This window comes from Ammodytes marinus (assembly GCF_949987685.1).
Source record: "Ammodytes marinus genome assembly, chromosome: 20".
NCBI classification, from domain to species: Eukaryota; Metazoa; Chordata; class Actinopteri; order Uranoscopiformes; family Ammodytidae; genus Ammodytes; species Ammodytes marinus.
The window spans coordinates 23,417,884-23,435,594 of NC_137224.1; the positions used below are offsets into that span (position 1 = coordinate 23,417,884).

At 39.7% G+C, this 17,711-nt stretch overlaps 1 protein-coding gene across 1 annotated transcript; it reads left to right on the top strand.

Moving 5' to 3' along the window:
- Positions 1-1,982: 1,982 nt before the first annotated feature.
- On the top strand, positions 1,983-10,171 carry enpp7.2 (ectonucleotide pyrophosphatase/phosphodiesterase 7, tandem duplicate 2; the record flags this gene model as incomplete). Its single annotated transcript, XM_080049013.1, has 6 exons — positions 1,983-2,166; positions 3,801-3,946; positions 4,056-4,688; positions 5,667-5,889; positions 8,186-8,247; positions 10,160-10,171. The coding sequence occupies exons 1-6, from the start codon at positions 2,082-2,084 to the stop codon at positions 10,169-10,171; spliced, it is 1,161 nt and encodes a 386-aa protein (XP_079905139.1). The 5' UTR covers positions 1,983-2,081.
- Between the last annotated feature and the right edge of the window lie 7,540 nt (positions 10,172-17,711).

Genomic DNA, 17,711 nt, shown 5'->3' on the forward strand with positions numbered 1-17,711 from the left:
ATTGGTGATTACTGGCAGCTGTGAGTGCTTCACCTGACTCCAACACACCTGCTCCAACCCTGCAATAAACCAGACAAGCACACGGGCAAAGAGGCCCAGGCAGGATCATGACAATTTGTGCATACGTATCGACATATAATAAGGAACTGCTTGCATTTTTTACATATTTTTCACAATCATAGTCTTTGGTAAAGAATAGGGAAAAGAACGAAAGAAAAAAGGAATGTGGGGGAGAACGGGGTAATGTGAGACACTTTTTACATTTGCTACCCTCTAAGGGGGCTAAAATGATTTATCAGTCAAATTGACACATTTCCCATTAATTCAGGATGTTTCCTAGAAAAGGGCATTAGCAGAATTTATTCATGACAAAGGGCAGTGAAAATATGATTGTTTTAAAAAAAGTTGTCTTGTGTCTCAGTTTACCCCAGCTGTGGGGTAAACTGAGACAGACCAGAGAAATCAAGGGGGTAAACTGATAATTTTTTACCCTTGTATGCCATATGATCCACATATTTAAAAAGTTTAATGTTACTGCTTTAAACAGACATGTTATTGGTGTAGATCGAGAACAACATAGGGGACAGAACCTTGTGGAGCACCAGTGTTTAAAACAAGCTCATCAGAGTAGACCCCATTCATTAAAACTCTCTGAGGGCAGTCAGTTAAAAAAACTTTTAATCCAGTGAATAAGACCGCCATTCACATTCAGCTGTAGAAGTCTTTCTAAAAGAATGTCAATTTGCATGCTGTTAAAAGCAGAGCTAAAATCTATAAAAAGAAGGCGAGCAGGTTATTTTGGTTGCTGTAGGTGTTTTACTAGGTGATCTACTATGGAGAGGGTAGCGTCTTCTGTCCCCCTTTGGGATTTATAAGCAAACTGGAGTGGGTCAAGTTGATTCTCAACAGAGGACTTAGGGTGTCTGCCGACTACTCTTTCCATGCATTTGGCTAGAAGGGGAGTAAGAGCAATGGGCCTTAAGTCTTTTAATGACGATGCTCTGGATACCTTAGGCACAGGGGTTATAGTGGATTTTGTCCATGAGTTAGGGAAGATGCAGTTAAGTGTCTGAAAAAGCTGGGTGACAACACCTTTGAGCTGGTGGGAGCATACTTGGAGGACTCTGCTTCTCAGACCGTCAAGATATAGTATAGTGAACTCAAAATGTTTCGTCCCGAGTTTAATGTGCCTCTCCGACAAAGCAATGGCCAGTATTCTGTTGAAAAGTTAACTTGTGTTTCTTTATTTGTCAATTTACACAAGGTATCGAAATTCATTCTTCGCATATCCCCTCTCAAGTTACCACACTTTGGAGTGTGTCAGAGCGCAGTCTGCCATTACAGCGCCCCTGGAGCAGTTCGGGGTTAAGTTCCTTGCTCAAGGACACACTGGATACTTTTGTAATTATTAAAATCTTTCCTTTTATTTTTAAAAAGGAATTAAGCCAATGAGCTTTTGGTTGTATTCAACAACTTTGTTGTGTTATACCATCTGTTGCAGGTTCAAAGGGTTAAGAAATTATTTTCAGGGAATCACTATCTCTTTATACACACAGGCACACTTTACTGCATTACCCCAATAAAAGTATAAAAAAGTGGTAAGTTTATGGGTAGATGAGGGCTGTTCAATGTCCCCAACAAACATTTATAAGGGGTTTATCTATTTACAAGAGATAATGCACAGAACAGTCTCATATTTGCCTCAGGGTAAAGTCAGTCATACTATTGCAGTTAGAAAAAGAAGCAACAGGGTCTGTCTTGAAAATTGAGGGTTGTAGTAACTGGATATATTTATAGATAATTACAATAAAGACAAAGTCAGCACAGCTATTAAGAGTCGAAACAGTAAGGCACTGGGCTTTAGTTACTATAGGTCTAAATCCTCAGTCATGTTGCTGATCTGCCTTCCTGTACTCTTCTTCATTGCAAGCTCTCAATGTGCTGTTGTCCCTCCGTGGGCCTCTGGTTCTGATCTGCAGTCAGATTTCACTGGATCCACCAGAAACAAGCTGCTACTCATCTCCTTTGATGGCTTCCGCTGGGACTATGACCGAGACGAGGAAACCCCTAACCTGGATAAAATGGCCCAGGATGGTGTGAAGGCAGCCTATGTTACTCCACCTTTCCTCACCATTACTAGCCCTTCTCACTTTACAATGCTGACAGGTAACAATTTAGGACTTTATATTTTAGTGCACTATGAGGTATGATTTTTATAAAATGCTTATTTTATAGCCTTTGTGGGAAAATGTCCGTGATCGGGATCCCTAAGCAATCCTATGAGAAAAGCTGTACAATATGGCAATATTGTTCTCAGTCTTGGCATAAACTTAAACCCAGGTTGGGCATCAGATTTAAAACAAATGTTGTTTTCCGTACGTTCTACTATTTATAGGATGGACTTGCAGATGTCATGAAATGATCAGTGCAAGGTGTGCACTGTGGGTGAAATCTCTGATCATTGTATTTCCACAGTTCCCATATTTCCCAAAGGTCGGACGGTTAATGAGTGACACTTAAACATGTAGGGGAGAACGGGGTAATGTGAGACACTTTTTACATTTGCTCCCCTCTAAGGGAGCTAAAATGATTTGTCAGTCAAAGTTACTCTATTCCCATTAATTCAGGATGTTTCCTAGAAAAGGGCATTAGCAGAATTTATTGAAGACAAAGGGCAGTGAAAATATGATTGTTTAAAAAAAAGTTGTCTGAGACAGACCAGAGAAATCAAGAGGGTAAACTGATCCACTTACTTTTTCCACTCTGAAACTACCATAACAACACATGTTGAAACAGTAAGAATCCTGACAGCTAGCTTAAAAACCAAATATTTCAAAACTAATGTCGGACGAGTAACAGAATCATGGGGTTTGGTCAATTAAGAAAAACATTTTGTAAACACTTGAAAGTAACTCTGATGAAATACACCATATAATTCATATTCAATAATTAACATTCAAATGACATATAGAACCAGTTAGATTAAAACACAGTCTGGGGGTCAGAACACAGGACCCTTAGAGCCAGCTAGTGTCTGGGGGTCAGAGCAAAGAACAATCAGGACCAGCTAGAACAGCCAGGGACTCAGAACACAGGACTAGACCCAGCTGTCATTTTCCATCTTTTGAGTCTTTGATTAATATTTTTCTGCATTTGTTTTATTGGGATCATTCATTGAATAAAGACATATTACTTAGAGTCTATTGATGTTAAAGGTCACTCTCCTGTCCCCCACATACATACGTGCCAAACCATGCCTTTGCTGACACCCCTTCAACCATCAATCCCCACCTCCAGCCCATATTGTCTTTTGTCTTATTCAAACTAGTCTCCTTGCTACCTCAAATATAATGGATTCATTAAAAGAGGGCATAGACACTGTCTCACTTTACCCCACAGCATTTGTCTCACTTTACCCCACTGCCACAATTTGAGAAAAAACTACCTCTCTCAGCAAATCAGGCTAATCTTCAGTTATCATCATCACATGGCTTCATATGTTGGTAGTTCATCAACATGTATGATAGAAGTTTTTCTACCTGAATCAATTTGCTTTGGCACAACAGTTGATTAAGTTGACAAGAAGAAAATGTACTTTTACATGCAAAAAACACATTTTTGTGAAAAAAACATGCTTACCACAGCACCATGAGGTCCTCTCTTTCATGGTCAAGGGGAAATGAGAGGGGCTTGAAAACATATATCTCACATGACAGAGGTATTTCACATTACCCGATGGCTCACATTCCCCGTTCTCCCCTACTAGTTTATTTTCCTTTGTATTTTTCTCCTTTCATCAGGACGTTACGTCGAGAATCACGGAGTTATCCACAACGTTTGGTTCAACACTACCACTCAAGAGAAGAAGCAGTACTACATGACTCAGTTTGTTGATTCCTATTGGGACAATGGCAGCTTACCAATCTGGATAACAGCTCAGAGACAGGTTCTTGAGCTCCATAGATATGTTTTATTTTATATATAGCCTACTTGTTTATCTCAAAGATTTCATCTTTTAGAGATTTCCTCTTTAACTTGTTTTAATATTCTTCCAGGGTTTAAAAGCAGGCTCTCTGCACTTTCCTGGCACAGCAGCCCTATACAAAGGAGAGAGTGTGAAGGTTAGGCAAGTGGAGCCTCGTTTCTACGATCATTCTAATGAGACAGATTGGAAGCTGAACATCGACAAGGTGATCGGAGAGTGGTTTCTTCGACAGGACCTGGACTTTGTGTCTCTGTACTTTGGAGAACCAGATATGGCAGGGCACAAATATGGACCAGATTCCCCAGAACGCAGGGAGATGGTACGGCAAGTGGACCGTACTGTGGGCTACATCCGGGACAAGATCCAAGACCATGGCCTCACTGACCAACTCAACATCATCATCACTACTGACCATGGGATGGCTACAGTTTTACCGGGCGACCTAGTAAAGGAGATCATCCTTTCTAAGATCTCTGGCTTCAGCTTCAGGGATATCCAGTTCCAGCTGTTGGATTATGGTCCTGTTGGGATGTTGCTTCCTAAAGAGGGGAAGCTGGAGGAGGTCTACCAGGCTCTGAAAGGAAGCCACCCTCACCTACATGTCTATAAAAAGGAGGAAGTGCCAGCTAGACTGCACTACAGTAATCACCCTCGAATCCTGCCCATCATCCTCATCGCTGATCCTGGATACATTGTCAATGGGGTGAGGAAATGCATGTAGCCCATATTCAGTGGGGTGCCATTTTAAAGAGTGTTTGGATGTTTGTAGTATGTTTCTTGGGGGATTTGTGTGAGTACCCAGGACTACTTAAAACCTATATGTGCATGATTTGAACATTCTCCATTTTGTGCTTGTATTGTGAGTGAAACTGAGGCTGACAGCAATGCATATACGTAAGGGATAAAGTATAGCGAACGGGTCACTTGCTAGAAATAAAGACCGACAAGCTGTTCAGCTAAAAGGTACTACATGATCATAGCCTGGCGCTACCAGACCATCGTACTTCATTTCATTTGTACAGAAGGTCTGGAAGTGCTGTAATTGGCAAACGTTAACTCACTTGGAGGCGGGTGTCTGTTGAAGTTTAAAACTATTGGATCTGCTCAGTTCCACTCTGGATTAGCCAACCAATCGCATAACGTTTGGTCGTGAGCCGGCTTCTGACGGTGCGTTCAGGGAACTCGGAAATTTCCGACTTCACTACATATTGTAGTCTATGGATCTACCGGTACCTGGCAACGGTAACTTGTTAGAGCCTAACGTTTAGTTATTTGGATGAGAAAGGTTGTAGGCGTCCATACTTTCCCGAGCAGATGCACTGGAACACAGACAGGTCGGAACTCGGAACTACCAAGTCGGAAATTTCCGAGTTCCGAGAGTAAGGGAACGCAGCATTCAACTGAAACTGGAGCGCGACTTCGACCCGTCGTTCTCAGCCACTTCCTCTGTTCGCTGATTGGATACTCAGAACTCTGTTCGGAAAAATCTCACTAATACGCCCCACCACCAGACTGACTACTGAAGGGAAAATGAAATGTGGGCGGAAGTAGGTAGGCGGGCGGAGCCAGGCTAACATGATCATGTGGGTGTCACTAGTTATACGTACCATTTAATTGAAAAGTCGCAGTTGGAATCTGGCTGGGATATTTGTTGTCTGGCAGTACCCTTTACTGATGTAAATTCCTGCCTGTTTTTTTTGACAACGAAGCCATGGACATGAAATCCATCTTCAGGGCAGTGGGGCCAGACTTCCAGAAAAATCTGATGGTGGATCCCTTTGACCTGGTTGATGTTTACCCACTGATGTGTCATCTACTGGGGATAAACCCAGAGAGCAATGATGGACAATGGGACAAGACCAAACACATGCTGGTTCCTGGGAGAGACACAGGGGACAGTGACAGTAAGTGTTTTAATACATTCACTTGTCCTATGAAGTCAATTAGACAATTAACAAAAAATGGAATACTATATAATCTACCTATCTCAAACTGTTAAATCAAAAGAATACAACTACAAAGATTGCGATGACTGTGTAAGTACAGTACATTCTTGACAATTACTTTGACAAATCATCTTTACCCTATGTGCCCACTTAATAGCTTTCTCCTGACATTGTAAATGCATATCATGGTCATCATCAACAGATGTCAAGTGGCTAGATGGGAGGCAGGCCCTGAATACAGATAGTCCAGGCAAATAGACAAATTCAGTGATTAATTGATCAAATGAAAGTACATAAGCTTGGGCCATACTGAGGCAGATATAATGATAGTGGAAGGAGTTTGTTCAGAAATCATGAAGTTGGCTAAGATGTGGTCTCATGATTGGATGGGATGTACAGAGTATCATATTAATTGAAATTAGGATTTTGAATCTTCTTATTTCTTTTGTGTCACTGATACTGCTATCCTTTGGTGTATATGTGGTGTTAACAAGCATTTACATTGAGAGAACACAGGACCTCGGCTGGCAAGCAGGGTTTTTCCTGCATTCAAAAAATGTTGGCGCCCGCCAAAGGAATTTTAGCGCCCGCCAAAGGAAAATCCTCAGCGCCAAAGTGTTTTTTTTTTTTTATTTATAGATGAATAAATAAAAATCTACTTAAAACGGCTCCAAATGTGTTTCCATTTCCGCGCCATTCCAGTCATATTACTTGCAATCTCAGTTGTAAAAAAAGAAATCAGGTCGGGGATAATCGGCCCCTCCCTCACCTGATAGTTTCGCTAACGGCTAGTCCAGAGAGTAGCTACGAGGGAGATGTTGCGCATTGCCGGGTGTTTTGAAAAACTTCTAGATGACGAGAATAAAGGTAAAACTAATTGTGTTGTCTGAAAACACTTCAGACTCACAACAAACTAAAATAATGTGCAAGATTTGTCATGCGCGAACACGCAAGTTACATGACATACGCGACCGAGAGACAGAGAGAGAGAGAAAGAAAAGTGATATACGACCTGATCTGCACCTTTAAACATCCCGACCAATTTGTTTATTCACTTTAAGTCAAGTCATAGTGGTCTATGACCAAGCAATCAATGAATGAAAACACAGGAAGTTTAAAGCTCCTTAACTCCTGCCACCACAACTGTCAACACTACAATGCAACTGCCTATCCAGCCAGCTCCATGACATAAATAAATCATGCCCTTACATTTAATGCTAGCAAAAGACGTGCCCTATCAACACCATTTACAACAGGTTATTTTTATTTTGACATATTTTTATTAAATTATTAAAAATATGTTTCACTTATTTAGCCTATTTCTATTCTCCCTGTTTTCAGTTCAATTAGGCCTTTGTTTAAAGTCCAAAGGCATGGTGTTTTTAGAAAAAAAACCTTGTTAAAAGTAAAATAAATGCATAATGTTCTTAAATCAATGATTAACTGTCTTTAATAATCGTGATAACACAATGTGATTACTCAAAATAATCATGATTATGATTTTTTCATAATTGAGCAGCCCTACCTTCTTCCATGGTTTAGATCAATTAGAAACAATTAAAGTATTAAATAGGTAGGCCTAGTCATTATTAGTATTTTGACTTCATATCTACAGGTTGTTTATTGTGATTTCATAAGCGTCAGTGAGCTCCATGGTAATGCAGTGATTGACAGGCTGACTGAAATGCTCTTGAGCTGGACAGAAACTCCCCTCTCCCAACCCAACACCCCTCTTAAAATACACAAACCGTTTGCCTTTACTGTCGCGACCCCAACAAAAAGTTGGTCGCGTACTGACCCCCCAAAGGCCCATTCTGAGCCAGGAAAAACCCTGCGGCAAGGCAGAACCAACAGCAGCTCGGATCTGAAAATCCAACAAGAATTATGCCTATGCCTTGTTACCATTTAGTTAATCTACAATGGTTATGTTATCACCAATCTAACAGTCAATGGGTCACCCATCTTCACCAGTGTAGCTAACTTGTACATGAAACACTTTAAACTGATTTTCTTGACAGATCGTGTTCTACCCTATCTATAACATTATTGACTTTTCTGAATGAGGCTCTTTGATCTAGGAGCTGTAAAGTCGTAGCTTATCAGTATGTAAAAGGTTATCGTTGTAGCTCAGATCACCGCAGCTTACATATAAAGATAAAGATTTTGATTTGGAGTACGTCTACCTTTTACTGTGGTATTTGCTTCCAATCTGCTGTCTCATCAGTTTGTATCCATGTGTTCTGTCTGTCTACAGGTCAACAGAAGAATAATGGACTGGAGGTGCTGATTGGTTTCTCAGCAGTGATTGGGATCCTTGTACTTGTGTTCATAATTGCCTCATCTTACATCTGTTGGAAAAGGAAAAGGGCGTATTGAAATCTGACATTTAACTCCTATGGGGGAAAAAAGTAACAAGAACAGCATTTCATTTTTACAATTCCCTTTTTCTAGGGAGAATTGTTAACGTATAGGTGAAGAGGAGCATGCTGTTAATGATTAAATGTGTACAAATGGATAATTCAGGGTTAAACTTTTTAGGGCTGCTTTATAACCAAGCTAGTTTTTAAGAAAATGATCTGAATGTCAACAATCTGGAAAAACTCAAGCCAGCTGATATTTCTTTATCAATGTTTGCTGTAGCTCAAGCTGTTGTCTTTCAGAAAAGACACCTACAAATAATTCTGCAACTGACTGAGTGAAAGAAAAGAACATTTACACTCAACAAAAATATAAACGCAACACTTTTGTTTTTGCTCCCATTTTTCATGAGATGGACTTAAAGATCTAAAATTCATTCCAGATACACAATTGTACCATTTCTCTCAAACATTGTTCACAAATCTGTCTAAATGTGTGATAGTGAGCACTTCTGCTTTGCTGAGATAATCCATCCCACCTCACAGGTGTGCCACATCAAGATGCTGATCTGACATCATGATTAGTGCACAGGTGTGCCGTAGACTGTCCACAATAAAAGGCCACTCTGAAATGTGCATTTTTTTTGCTTTATTAATAATAATAATAAAATTTTATTTGACAGGGACAATACATACAACATTGCCACAAAAAAATGGGAAAATGTGATGCATATAAGACGTCTAGCTTCAGCTAATTTGCAGTCTTTGTCCCTGGGTCAGGCTTTAAAATACAATCAAAGATACTAAATACAATAAATGCAGTGATAGAGATACAGTGAATAATACAATTAATAGGTACCATGAGTCAATACACACAGCTGTAGTTATACATTTCAGATTAAAACATAATTAAATTTAGCATTAAACATTAGTAAAGTGCTCTATTAAAATAACTTGAGAGACGTTAATGTTCACATTTCTGCTGCTGCTTGAGCCACTGTTTAACTTTCACACTAAAACTCTTTAGTTCTGTTTGGGATTTAATCTCTGATGGTAGAGAATTCCATAGGTGTGTACCTTGCACTGAGAGAGATAATTGGCCAAATGTTGTCCTGCATCTTCGAACTATACAGTTTTGTTTGGTTATACTCCTTGTCATTGTCCGGCAGTTGTCAGTCTTTTTAAAGATCTGAGACATTGCTTGTGGGGCCAGTCCATTTAGGCACTTAAAAACAACTTTCAAGGAACAGAATTTTATAAAGTTGGAAAAAGTCAACAAATTGTATTTCTCAATAATTTTACAATGGTGCCATTTCTGTGGCTTCTGGTCTAAAATTTTTAAAGCTTGTTTATAGAGTGAGAATAGAGGTCTAGTAGCTGACTCAGTGGCCTGGCCCCAGGCAGTGATGCAATAGGATAGATGTGAAAAAACCATGGCATGCAGATACAAATGAGATGCCTTAAAGGAGAGGCATGACCTGATAAGTCTAAAGCAGTTCAGACTAGTTTTTACAGTTTTAGATAGCTTCTTTATATGTGAGTCAAACTTAAGTTGAGGATCTAGAGTTATACCTAGATATTTAAACTCATTTACCACCTCAATTGCTTTACTATCTATAGCCACGGTACTCAAACTCCGGACTCCGGTCCGCCGGCGGACCGCGGGGCATGTCTGTCCGGACCCATTTAGATTTTGAATTAGGCAACGTAATTGCAATGTATTTTCAAAATTATTTTAATGCGTCAAAAATAATTTCTAATGTGAAATTAAGTGTCACCAAATATCATTCATGCAATCTAGCTTTGTTTTACTCGTGTAGCCACCTTGTCCAAGTGACAAAATCATCTGTGTTTGTGTCCGTGTCTGCCAGTCGGCTCTGTGAAACTAAACACTGCCAGGAGACATTCAAGACGAGAGGGCTTGATGACAGGGAATATGAGCCTATCACTCAAAGCGATTTACGTTTTAGCCAATCAGAAGTGAAATAGGGCGGGCATTTGGGGAAACACGTCGGCGAAACCTGTTAGCAAGCCGCATGCGCGAACCTGACGAGCCGTTAGCAAGCCGCAAACCTGTTTCAGCGAGCACCGTCATGTCTCTGTCAAAGTGCCAAAAGAAGAGAAAAGTTGACGAAGAAAATAGAGAATTTAAAGCGGAATGGACAGAAAAGTATGCGTTCATTCTGCCCAAATCCAGCACAAGGCCGATGTGTCTCATTTGTACGGAGACCGTCGCTTTAGTGAAGAGCGCGAATGTGAAAAGGCATTATGACACAAAGCACGCATATTTCGAGGCTCAGTTCCCACAAAATTCTGAGGTAAGGACCACGAAAGTCAACCAGTTAAAATCATCATATGAGGGAACACATTCACTGTTTCGAAAAACACTGACACTGCAAGAAAGAGTAACTGAAGCATCATTTCGAGTGGTTTGGGTGCTGGCCAAACATAAGAAGCCCTTCTCTGATGCAGAAATAGTGAAGGAGTGTATCAACGAGGTTGTTGAGGCAATGTTTGAGGGAAATGAGAAGGATAAACTGTCAGATATGTTTGATAAGATACCACTATCTGACTCCACCGCAGTCAAAAGAGTGGAAGTACTTGCACACGACATAGTGCAGCAATTAACTGAGGACTTGAAAAATGCGCAATGCATCTCACTTGCTGCGGACGAGTCCACAGACCGCACAGATAAAGCACAGCTATGTGTCTTTGTGAGATACCTCAGCAGTTCAAAGGGGGTATTCTGTGAAGACATACTGGGTGTGGCACCTCTTCTTGGCCACACCACTGGAGATGACGTATCTAAAGCCATAATGCAGATGCTTAATGAGAGGGGAATTGATATCAAGACAGTCGTATCAATTGCAACTGATGGTGCCCCATCCATGACTGGAAAGACAAAGGGAGCTGTAAAACGTCTGAAAGAGCATCACCCAGGCATGCTGGCATACCACTGCATTATACACCAGTCTGTGCTTTGCGCCTCTCTTGGAAAAGAATATGCAGATGTCATGGAGAATGTCATGAAGCTTGTGAATTACTTAAGAGCCTCATCTGCCCTTCAGCACAGGCTTTTGCGAACTTTCTTGACTGAGGTGAGGTTTTCATTTGAATTTCTAGCTTTATTTTCTGTATAGTAGGCTATTGCATGTTGTTGTATTTTAGGCATTATTTGCAAATTAATTATACATAATACATTTAGGCCTACCATTATGATATTAAACAATAAATTAAAATCAGGTACCAGAAGTGCTGTAGTAGGCTATGTAGGGCTGTGTTTAGAAGTCACTCAAGGTATGCTATCTTTTCTGTCTCCCTCTACAGGCCAATGCTGAGTATGACGATTTACTTCTCCACAATAATGTGAGATGGCTGAGTAAGGGGAGAGTCTTGGAGAGAATTTGGGCAGTGAGAAAGGAGATTGAGGTTTTTTTGTCAGAGCAAAATAACACCAAAGCCCAACAGTACTTGGACTTTCTGCAGGATGCTGACAAAATGGAGCTTGTAGCTTTTTTAGTGGACATAACCTCTCACCTAAATGAGCTGAACCTCAAACTTCAAGGGAAAGATAATACTGTGTGTGAATTGATGGCAGCAGTACGCTCATTCCAAAGACGTCTGGAGATCTTCAGTAGTGACATCAGAGAGGCACATCTCCACTTTCCCTCTCTTCTGGAGCACACAAAGGGCAAACACAGTCACAACCATGGGGCCTTCTTGGAGAAGTTGGCTGAAAATTTCAAAGGGCGCTTTGACAGCTTCAACATAGGCAAGCAAGTACTACTCTTCGTTGGACAACCTTGCCAAGTGAAGCAGATTGAGCAGTTTGCAAAAGAGGCCAACAGCATCTTCCCATGGGCAAGTCCTGCAGCTCTGCAAACAGAGCTCATAGACCTGCAAGAAAATGTGGCTTTGAGTGAAGCCAATTGTGACCCTGTGACCTTCTGGACCAAGATGGTTACAGCAGGAGATTTGCCCAACCTTCACAAAGTTGCCATATTTGTGCTAACCATGTTTGGCTCCACATATAGGTGTGAGTCTGCATTTTCCACCATGAAGAAGGTTAAAGACTCATTCCGCAGCAGGTTGAGAGATCAACACCTTGATCAGTGTCTCCGACTGGCAATTACACCTTTTGTACCAAGGTTCAAGCAAGTGGTCGCTGACAGACAGTGCCATGCGTCTCACTAGTCAGGATTGTTAAAGGAGCCATAATAGTATTTCTTCACTTGGTGCTGATGAGTGCTGATTTTCATTTTTCATCATTTTCATTTGGAGCTGTTGAGTTCAAAGACTCAAGTTAATATATTATGTTAATGTTACATACTAAAATGGTTGATCACATTGATCGTTTCACTGTAATAAACGTTCTTGCAATTTATCCGGACCTTTGACTTTCATTGGAGAAAAAATATGGACCTTTGGGAAAAAAGTTTGAGGACCCCTGATCTATAGTGATGTCAAATTTCTCTAGGACTTTCTTTCTTATTGAGAAGCACATTGATACTGTTTTTGTGTGATTAAGTGTTAAGTGATTCCTTTGTAGCCATTCTGAAACAGTAATCATCTGTCTGCTTAAGATCTCTGAAGCTTGACAGGGATTCTTTGCTGAAACATAAAACACTGTATCATCAGCATACATCTGACATTCGGTGTCTGTGCAAATGTCAGGTAAATCATTTATGTATAAGCAAAAAAGAATAGGACCTAAAACTGATCCCTGTGGCAGACCAGTCTTACTGTTCAGAGGAGATGTTTTCACATTCTGTAAGCGAACACACTGTTGTCGATAATTCAAATATGAGCTTAGCCAACTGACAGTAAGAGCAGAAAAATTAAATTTATGTCTTAGTTTACTGACAAGTATGTCATGACTTACAGTTTCAAAGGCTTTCTTCAAGTCCAAAAACACTGCTCCAACCACATTTCCATTGTCAAGGGAACATTTTATTCTGTCAATGAAGTGGCACAGTGCCATCTCAGTTGAATATTTTTTGCGAAATCCGAATTGCTTAGAATGATAAAACTGATTGTTTTCAAGGTAGGTCTTTAGTTGATTAGCGATAACCTTTTCAAGTATTTTTGACATTGCTGGGAGAATTGATATCGGTCTATAATTACTGGCATCAGTTAATGCACCAGATTTATAAATTGGGGTAATAATAGACATTTTAAAACTTTGTGGAAATTTCCCTTCTTTAATGGACTGATTTATTAGATGAAGTAATGGGCTGATCAAAATGGCACTATATTTTTTCAAAAATAAAACATCAATTCCAAATGTATCTTTTGCCTTTGAGTTGTTTAAATTCATTATGATTTTTAGAATTTTTGTATGGTCAGTTGGTTTGATGTTAAAATAAGAAGTCTTATCATTAGTTATGTTATTTAAGTTTTGTAATCGTTGAGAATCTAAGTTGGGTTCATCTGTGGTAAGAGTTTTTTGGAAGTTTGATGTAAGTTCATCTACCGATTGTATGAAGTATGTGTTTAATTCATTAGCTATGTCCTTGATATTAGTGGAAATTATTCCTTTAATACTAAGTTCCTTTATTTCTGCATGGTTCTTTGACTTACGATTTAGAAGTGTATTGATATGTTTCCAGAGGCATGAACTGTTCCCACCTGATTTTTTTATTAGTTGCATGAAATAATTTGTTTTGGCCTTTCTTAATTCAGTTACAATCCGGTTTCGTAGACCCTTATAGACAAGGGTATCTGTATGTAATTTTGTGGACAATGATTTTTTTAATGCATGATCCCGCTTCTTCATCAACTGATTAATGTCATTATTTATCCATGGCAGATTTTGTTTATGCTTCAAGTTGAGAGGGCAAGTGAACTTTTGGATTACATCTGCCAGAGTATTTGTAAGAATATCACAACATTTGTCTGTGTCACTAGTTTGCAAGACATTATCCCAATTTAGATGTTTTAATTCATGTTCAAATTGATTGACTTTTTGTTTAGGAATTCCTGTTGGCACATACTTATGATTCTGTTTGAAGGAAAGTCTCTGAAGGCGTTTTTTATTAAGTTTCCTAATTATTAGGATCATATTATGATCAGATAATCCTGTTAACAAATTATATGTTTTTGACACTCTGTCCGGTTTGTTTGTAAATATAAGGTCTATTAGAGTTTGACTTGTCTTAGAGATTCTGGTTGGCTCTTTAATGATTTGGTGTAGTTTATGTTTGGACATAACTGTTTTAAGTTTTTGCTTACAGTTTTTGTCCAGCCAGTTTATGTTAAAATCTCCAAGTATCATGTTTTCCGATCTATGATTTAATGTTTTAAGCAAATCATCAAAATTTTGATAGAATGTTACATTGTGTTTTGGTGGATTATACAAGACAATTATATTAAAATTCATTTTAGGTGACAAGACCACATTTAAAATTAAACATTCTAATCCATAGGTATCCAAGCTAACTTGAGTGCATTTAAAAATGTCCTTCATGTAGATTAACACTCCGCCTCCTTTTCCTGCCAGTCTGTCTTTGCGAAAGCAGGTGTACCCAGGCACATCAATCATGGCTGTTGGGGTGTGACTTGACAGCCAGGTTTCAGTCAAGGCCAAAAAATCCAAGTTGGAGTCTGTTAACAAATGCTGAATTTGATCTATCTTTGGTATAATACTTCGTATGTTCAAAAGACCACCTGTGATGCCCTTCATTTTTTTCTTTGAGTCCCAAATCACTTTTGCATGGTTCACTGTTTGAAAATATTTTACACCTTTTTGCTGAAAAGCTGCTCTGCTGTGGGCCATTTTTTCTTTAAATCTGTCCTGCTGCAGAGGGCAGTGAGATAGTACGGGTGCTTGTGTCTTAAGCAAAATAGTTGGGTTTGAGTCTTTTTGTGGGGAAAAGCTCCTGCTCTGCTTGATGTCTTGGGGGATAATTAGGCTCCCTTCAGTGATTGAGTCCAGCTGAGGAACTAGATTGAAGCAGTCACTTATACCTGCTGAAATCGGAGAAGGTTCCAGTGATCCAGCAATCATTGTGTTCAGCTGAGTGTCCACACCTTCGCAAGTGACAGTTCCTGTTGTTACTGTGTGGCCAATGTTGTTGATTGATGGGCCAGGATTCAGCTGGATATCACCACTTAGTAACAGCATGAAAAATAAAAAATACAAGATGTATCTTTTTTTATTTTTCCCTTTGGTATGTTGTTGTTTGGTCTTGTTTGCTCCAAAAAGATGGTGATCTTTCTGCCAAAATAATGCGTAGATGATCAAGTATCCATGTCCAAAAAAGTTAAGTTTGGAAGTGTCCAAAGTATATTGTAACGTAGTATCTGGAAAAGTGCCTGTAGATGGTTCGTTTGATATGAAACACTGGCTAAGGGGGACACAGAGAAGCCATGAACAAAGCAGAAGCCAAGGATAAGCAGCCTTTTTGTCTCCATGTTGCTCTTGTATAGTACTGGGCAATTGTGTAGTTGTGCAGCATACCTGGATGAATCCCAGACAAAGTGCAAGTGCCCACAGACAAAGAAACCATGTGCAGCCATATCCTCCATAAAAGTTGTTTGGAGTAAGTTTGAGATTACTCTTGGAATGTATCCTTGGTTGGCTGCTAACTTGGTTGTCTTTTACCCCAGCATCTTGAATTAAAGAGTGAGAAGTTTGCAGAGCCAAAAATGCAAAAAGAAAGAGGTTTTGTAGACGAAAAAAGGAGAGAGGAGAGGAGCCTGACAATCCACCCCTGCTCTCGGCAGCCATCTTGAAATCAATACAATGCTACTGTGAGAAAAGCAATATGAAAAAGATTGGGGGTCTGGGGACTCAGAACCAGTCAGTATCTGGTGTGACCACCATTTGCCTCATGCAGTGCAACACATCTTCTTCGCATAGAGTTTATCAGATTGTCAATTGTGGCCTGTGGAATGTTGGTACACTCCTCTTCAATGGCTGTGCGAAGTTGCTGGAGACGGCTTATGGTGGAGAAATGAACATTCAATGCACGAGCAACAGATCTGGTTGACATTCCTGCAGTCAGCATGCCAATTGCACGCTCCCTCAATGCTTGTGGCATCTGTGGCATTTTGCTGTGAGACAAAACTGCACATTTCAGGGTGGCCTTTTATTGTGGACAGTCTAAGGCACACCTGTGCACTAATCATGATGTCAAATCAGCATCTTGATGTGGCACACCTGTGAGGTGGGATGGATTATCTCAGCAAAGCAGAAGTGCTCACTATCACACATTTAGACAGATTTGTGAACAATGTTTGAGAGAAATGGTACAATTGTGTATCTGGAATGAATTTTAGATCTTTAAGTCCATCTCATGAAAAATGGGAGCAAAAACAAAAGTGTTGCGTTTATATTTTTGTTGAGTGTACATGCGGTATACAGTCCATTCAGAAAGAATTAAGACCTGGTAAACGTTTCACATTTTGTTATGTTGTGGCCTCATGCTACAATCCTTTGAATGAATCAAATTTAAGCAAGAACAGGATTTTTTACTTTTTTGTTAAATATATCTAAAAGTTGGGGCGCCCTTAGCTCAGTTGGTAGGGCGTCCCCCCCATGGGCCTCGGCCAGCAATGGGCCCATTTCAACTCTGTCTCTACACTATCAATAAAGCATAAAAATACCCTTTAAAAAAATATATATAGGGGAGAACGGGGTAATCTGAGACACTTTTTACATTTGCTCCCCTCTAAGCGAGCTAAAATGATTTATCACTCAAATTTACACATTTCCCATTAATTCAGGATGTTTCCTAGAAATGGGCATTAGCAGAATTTTTTCAAGACAAAGGGCAGTGAAAATATGATAAACTGCACTTACTTTTTCCACTTTGAAACTACCATAACAACACATATTGTAACAGTAAGAATCCTGAAAGCTAGCCATACATTCCAGAACTAATGTCGGACTAGTAAAAGAATGATGGGGTTTGGTCAATTAAGCAAAGCAAATTTTCTAAACACTTGAAAGTAACAAAATCAAATACAACATATTATAATTCAAAAGGTTTTAATAAGATTAAAATGAAAGATAGAACCAGTTAGATTAGAACACAGTCTGGGGGTCAGAACACAGGACCCTTAGAGCCAGCTTGTGTCTGGGGGTCAAAGCATTGGAAAATCAGAACCAGCGAGAACAGCCTGGGACTCAGAACACAGGAGAAGACCCAACTGGATTATAACATCAGCCTGTCATACTCTACAACTAGGCCTACTCTACATTCCAGCCCTGAAGGTTACAGGGAAAGATGAGAAGGTGCTCTTTCCGTGTGGTTGCCCCAGGTCGTCTTCCTGGTGTATTTTCTTGGCATGATAGCTTTTCTACAATGTGTATGACATTAAAATAAAACATATGTTATGTAATATTACATTAAAATATGTTTAAGACTAAACTTAACTTGTGCCTCATGGTGGGGGAAATTGAGACAGTGGCTCACTTTC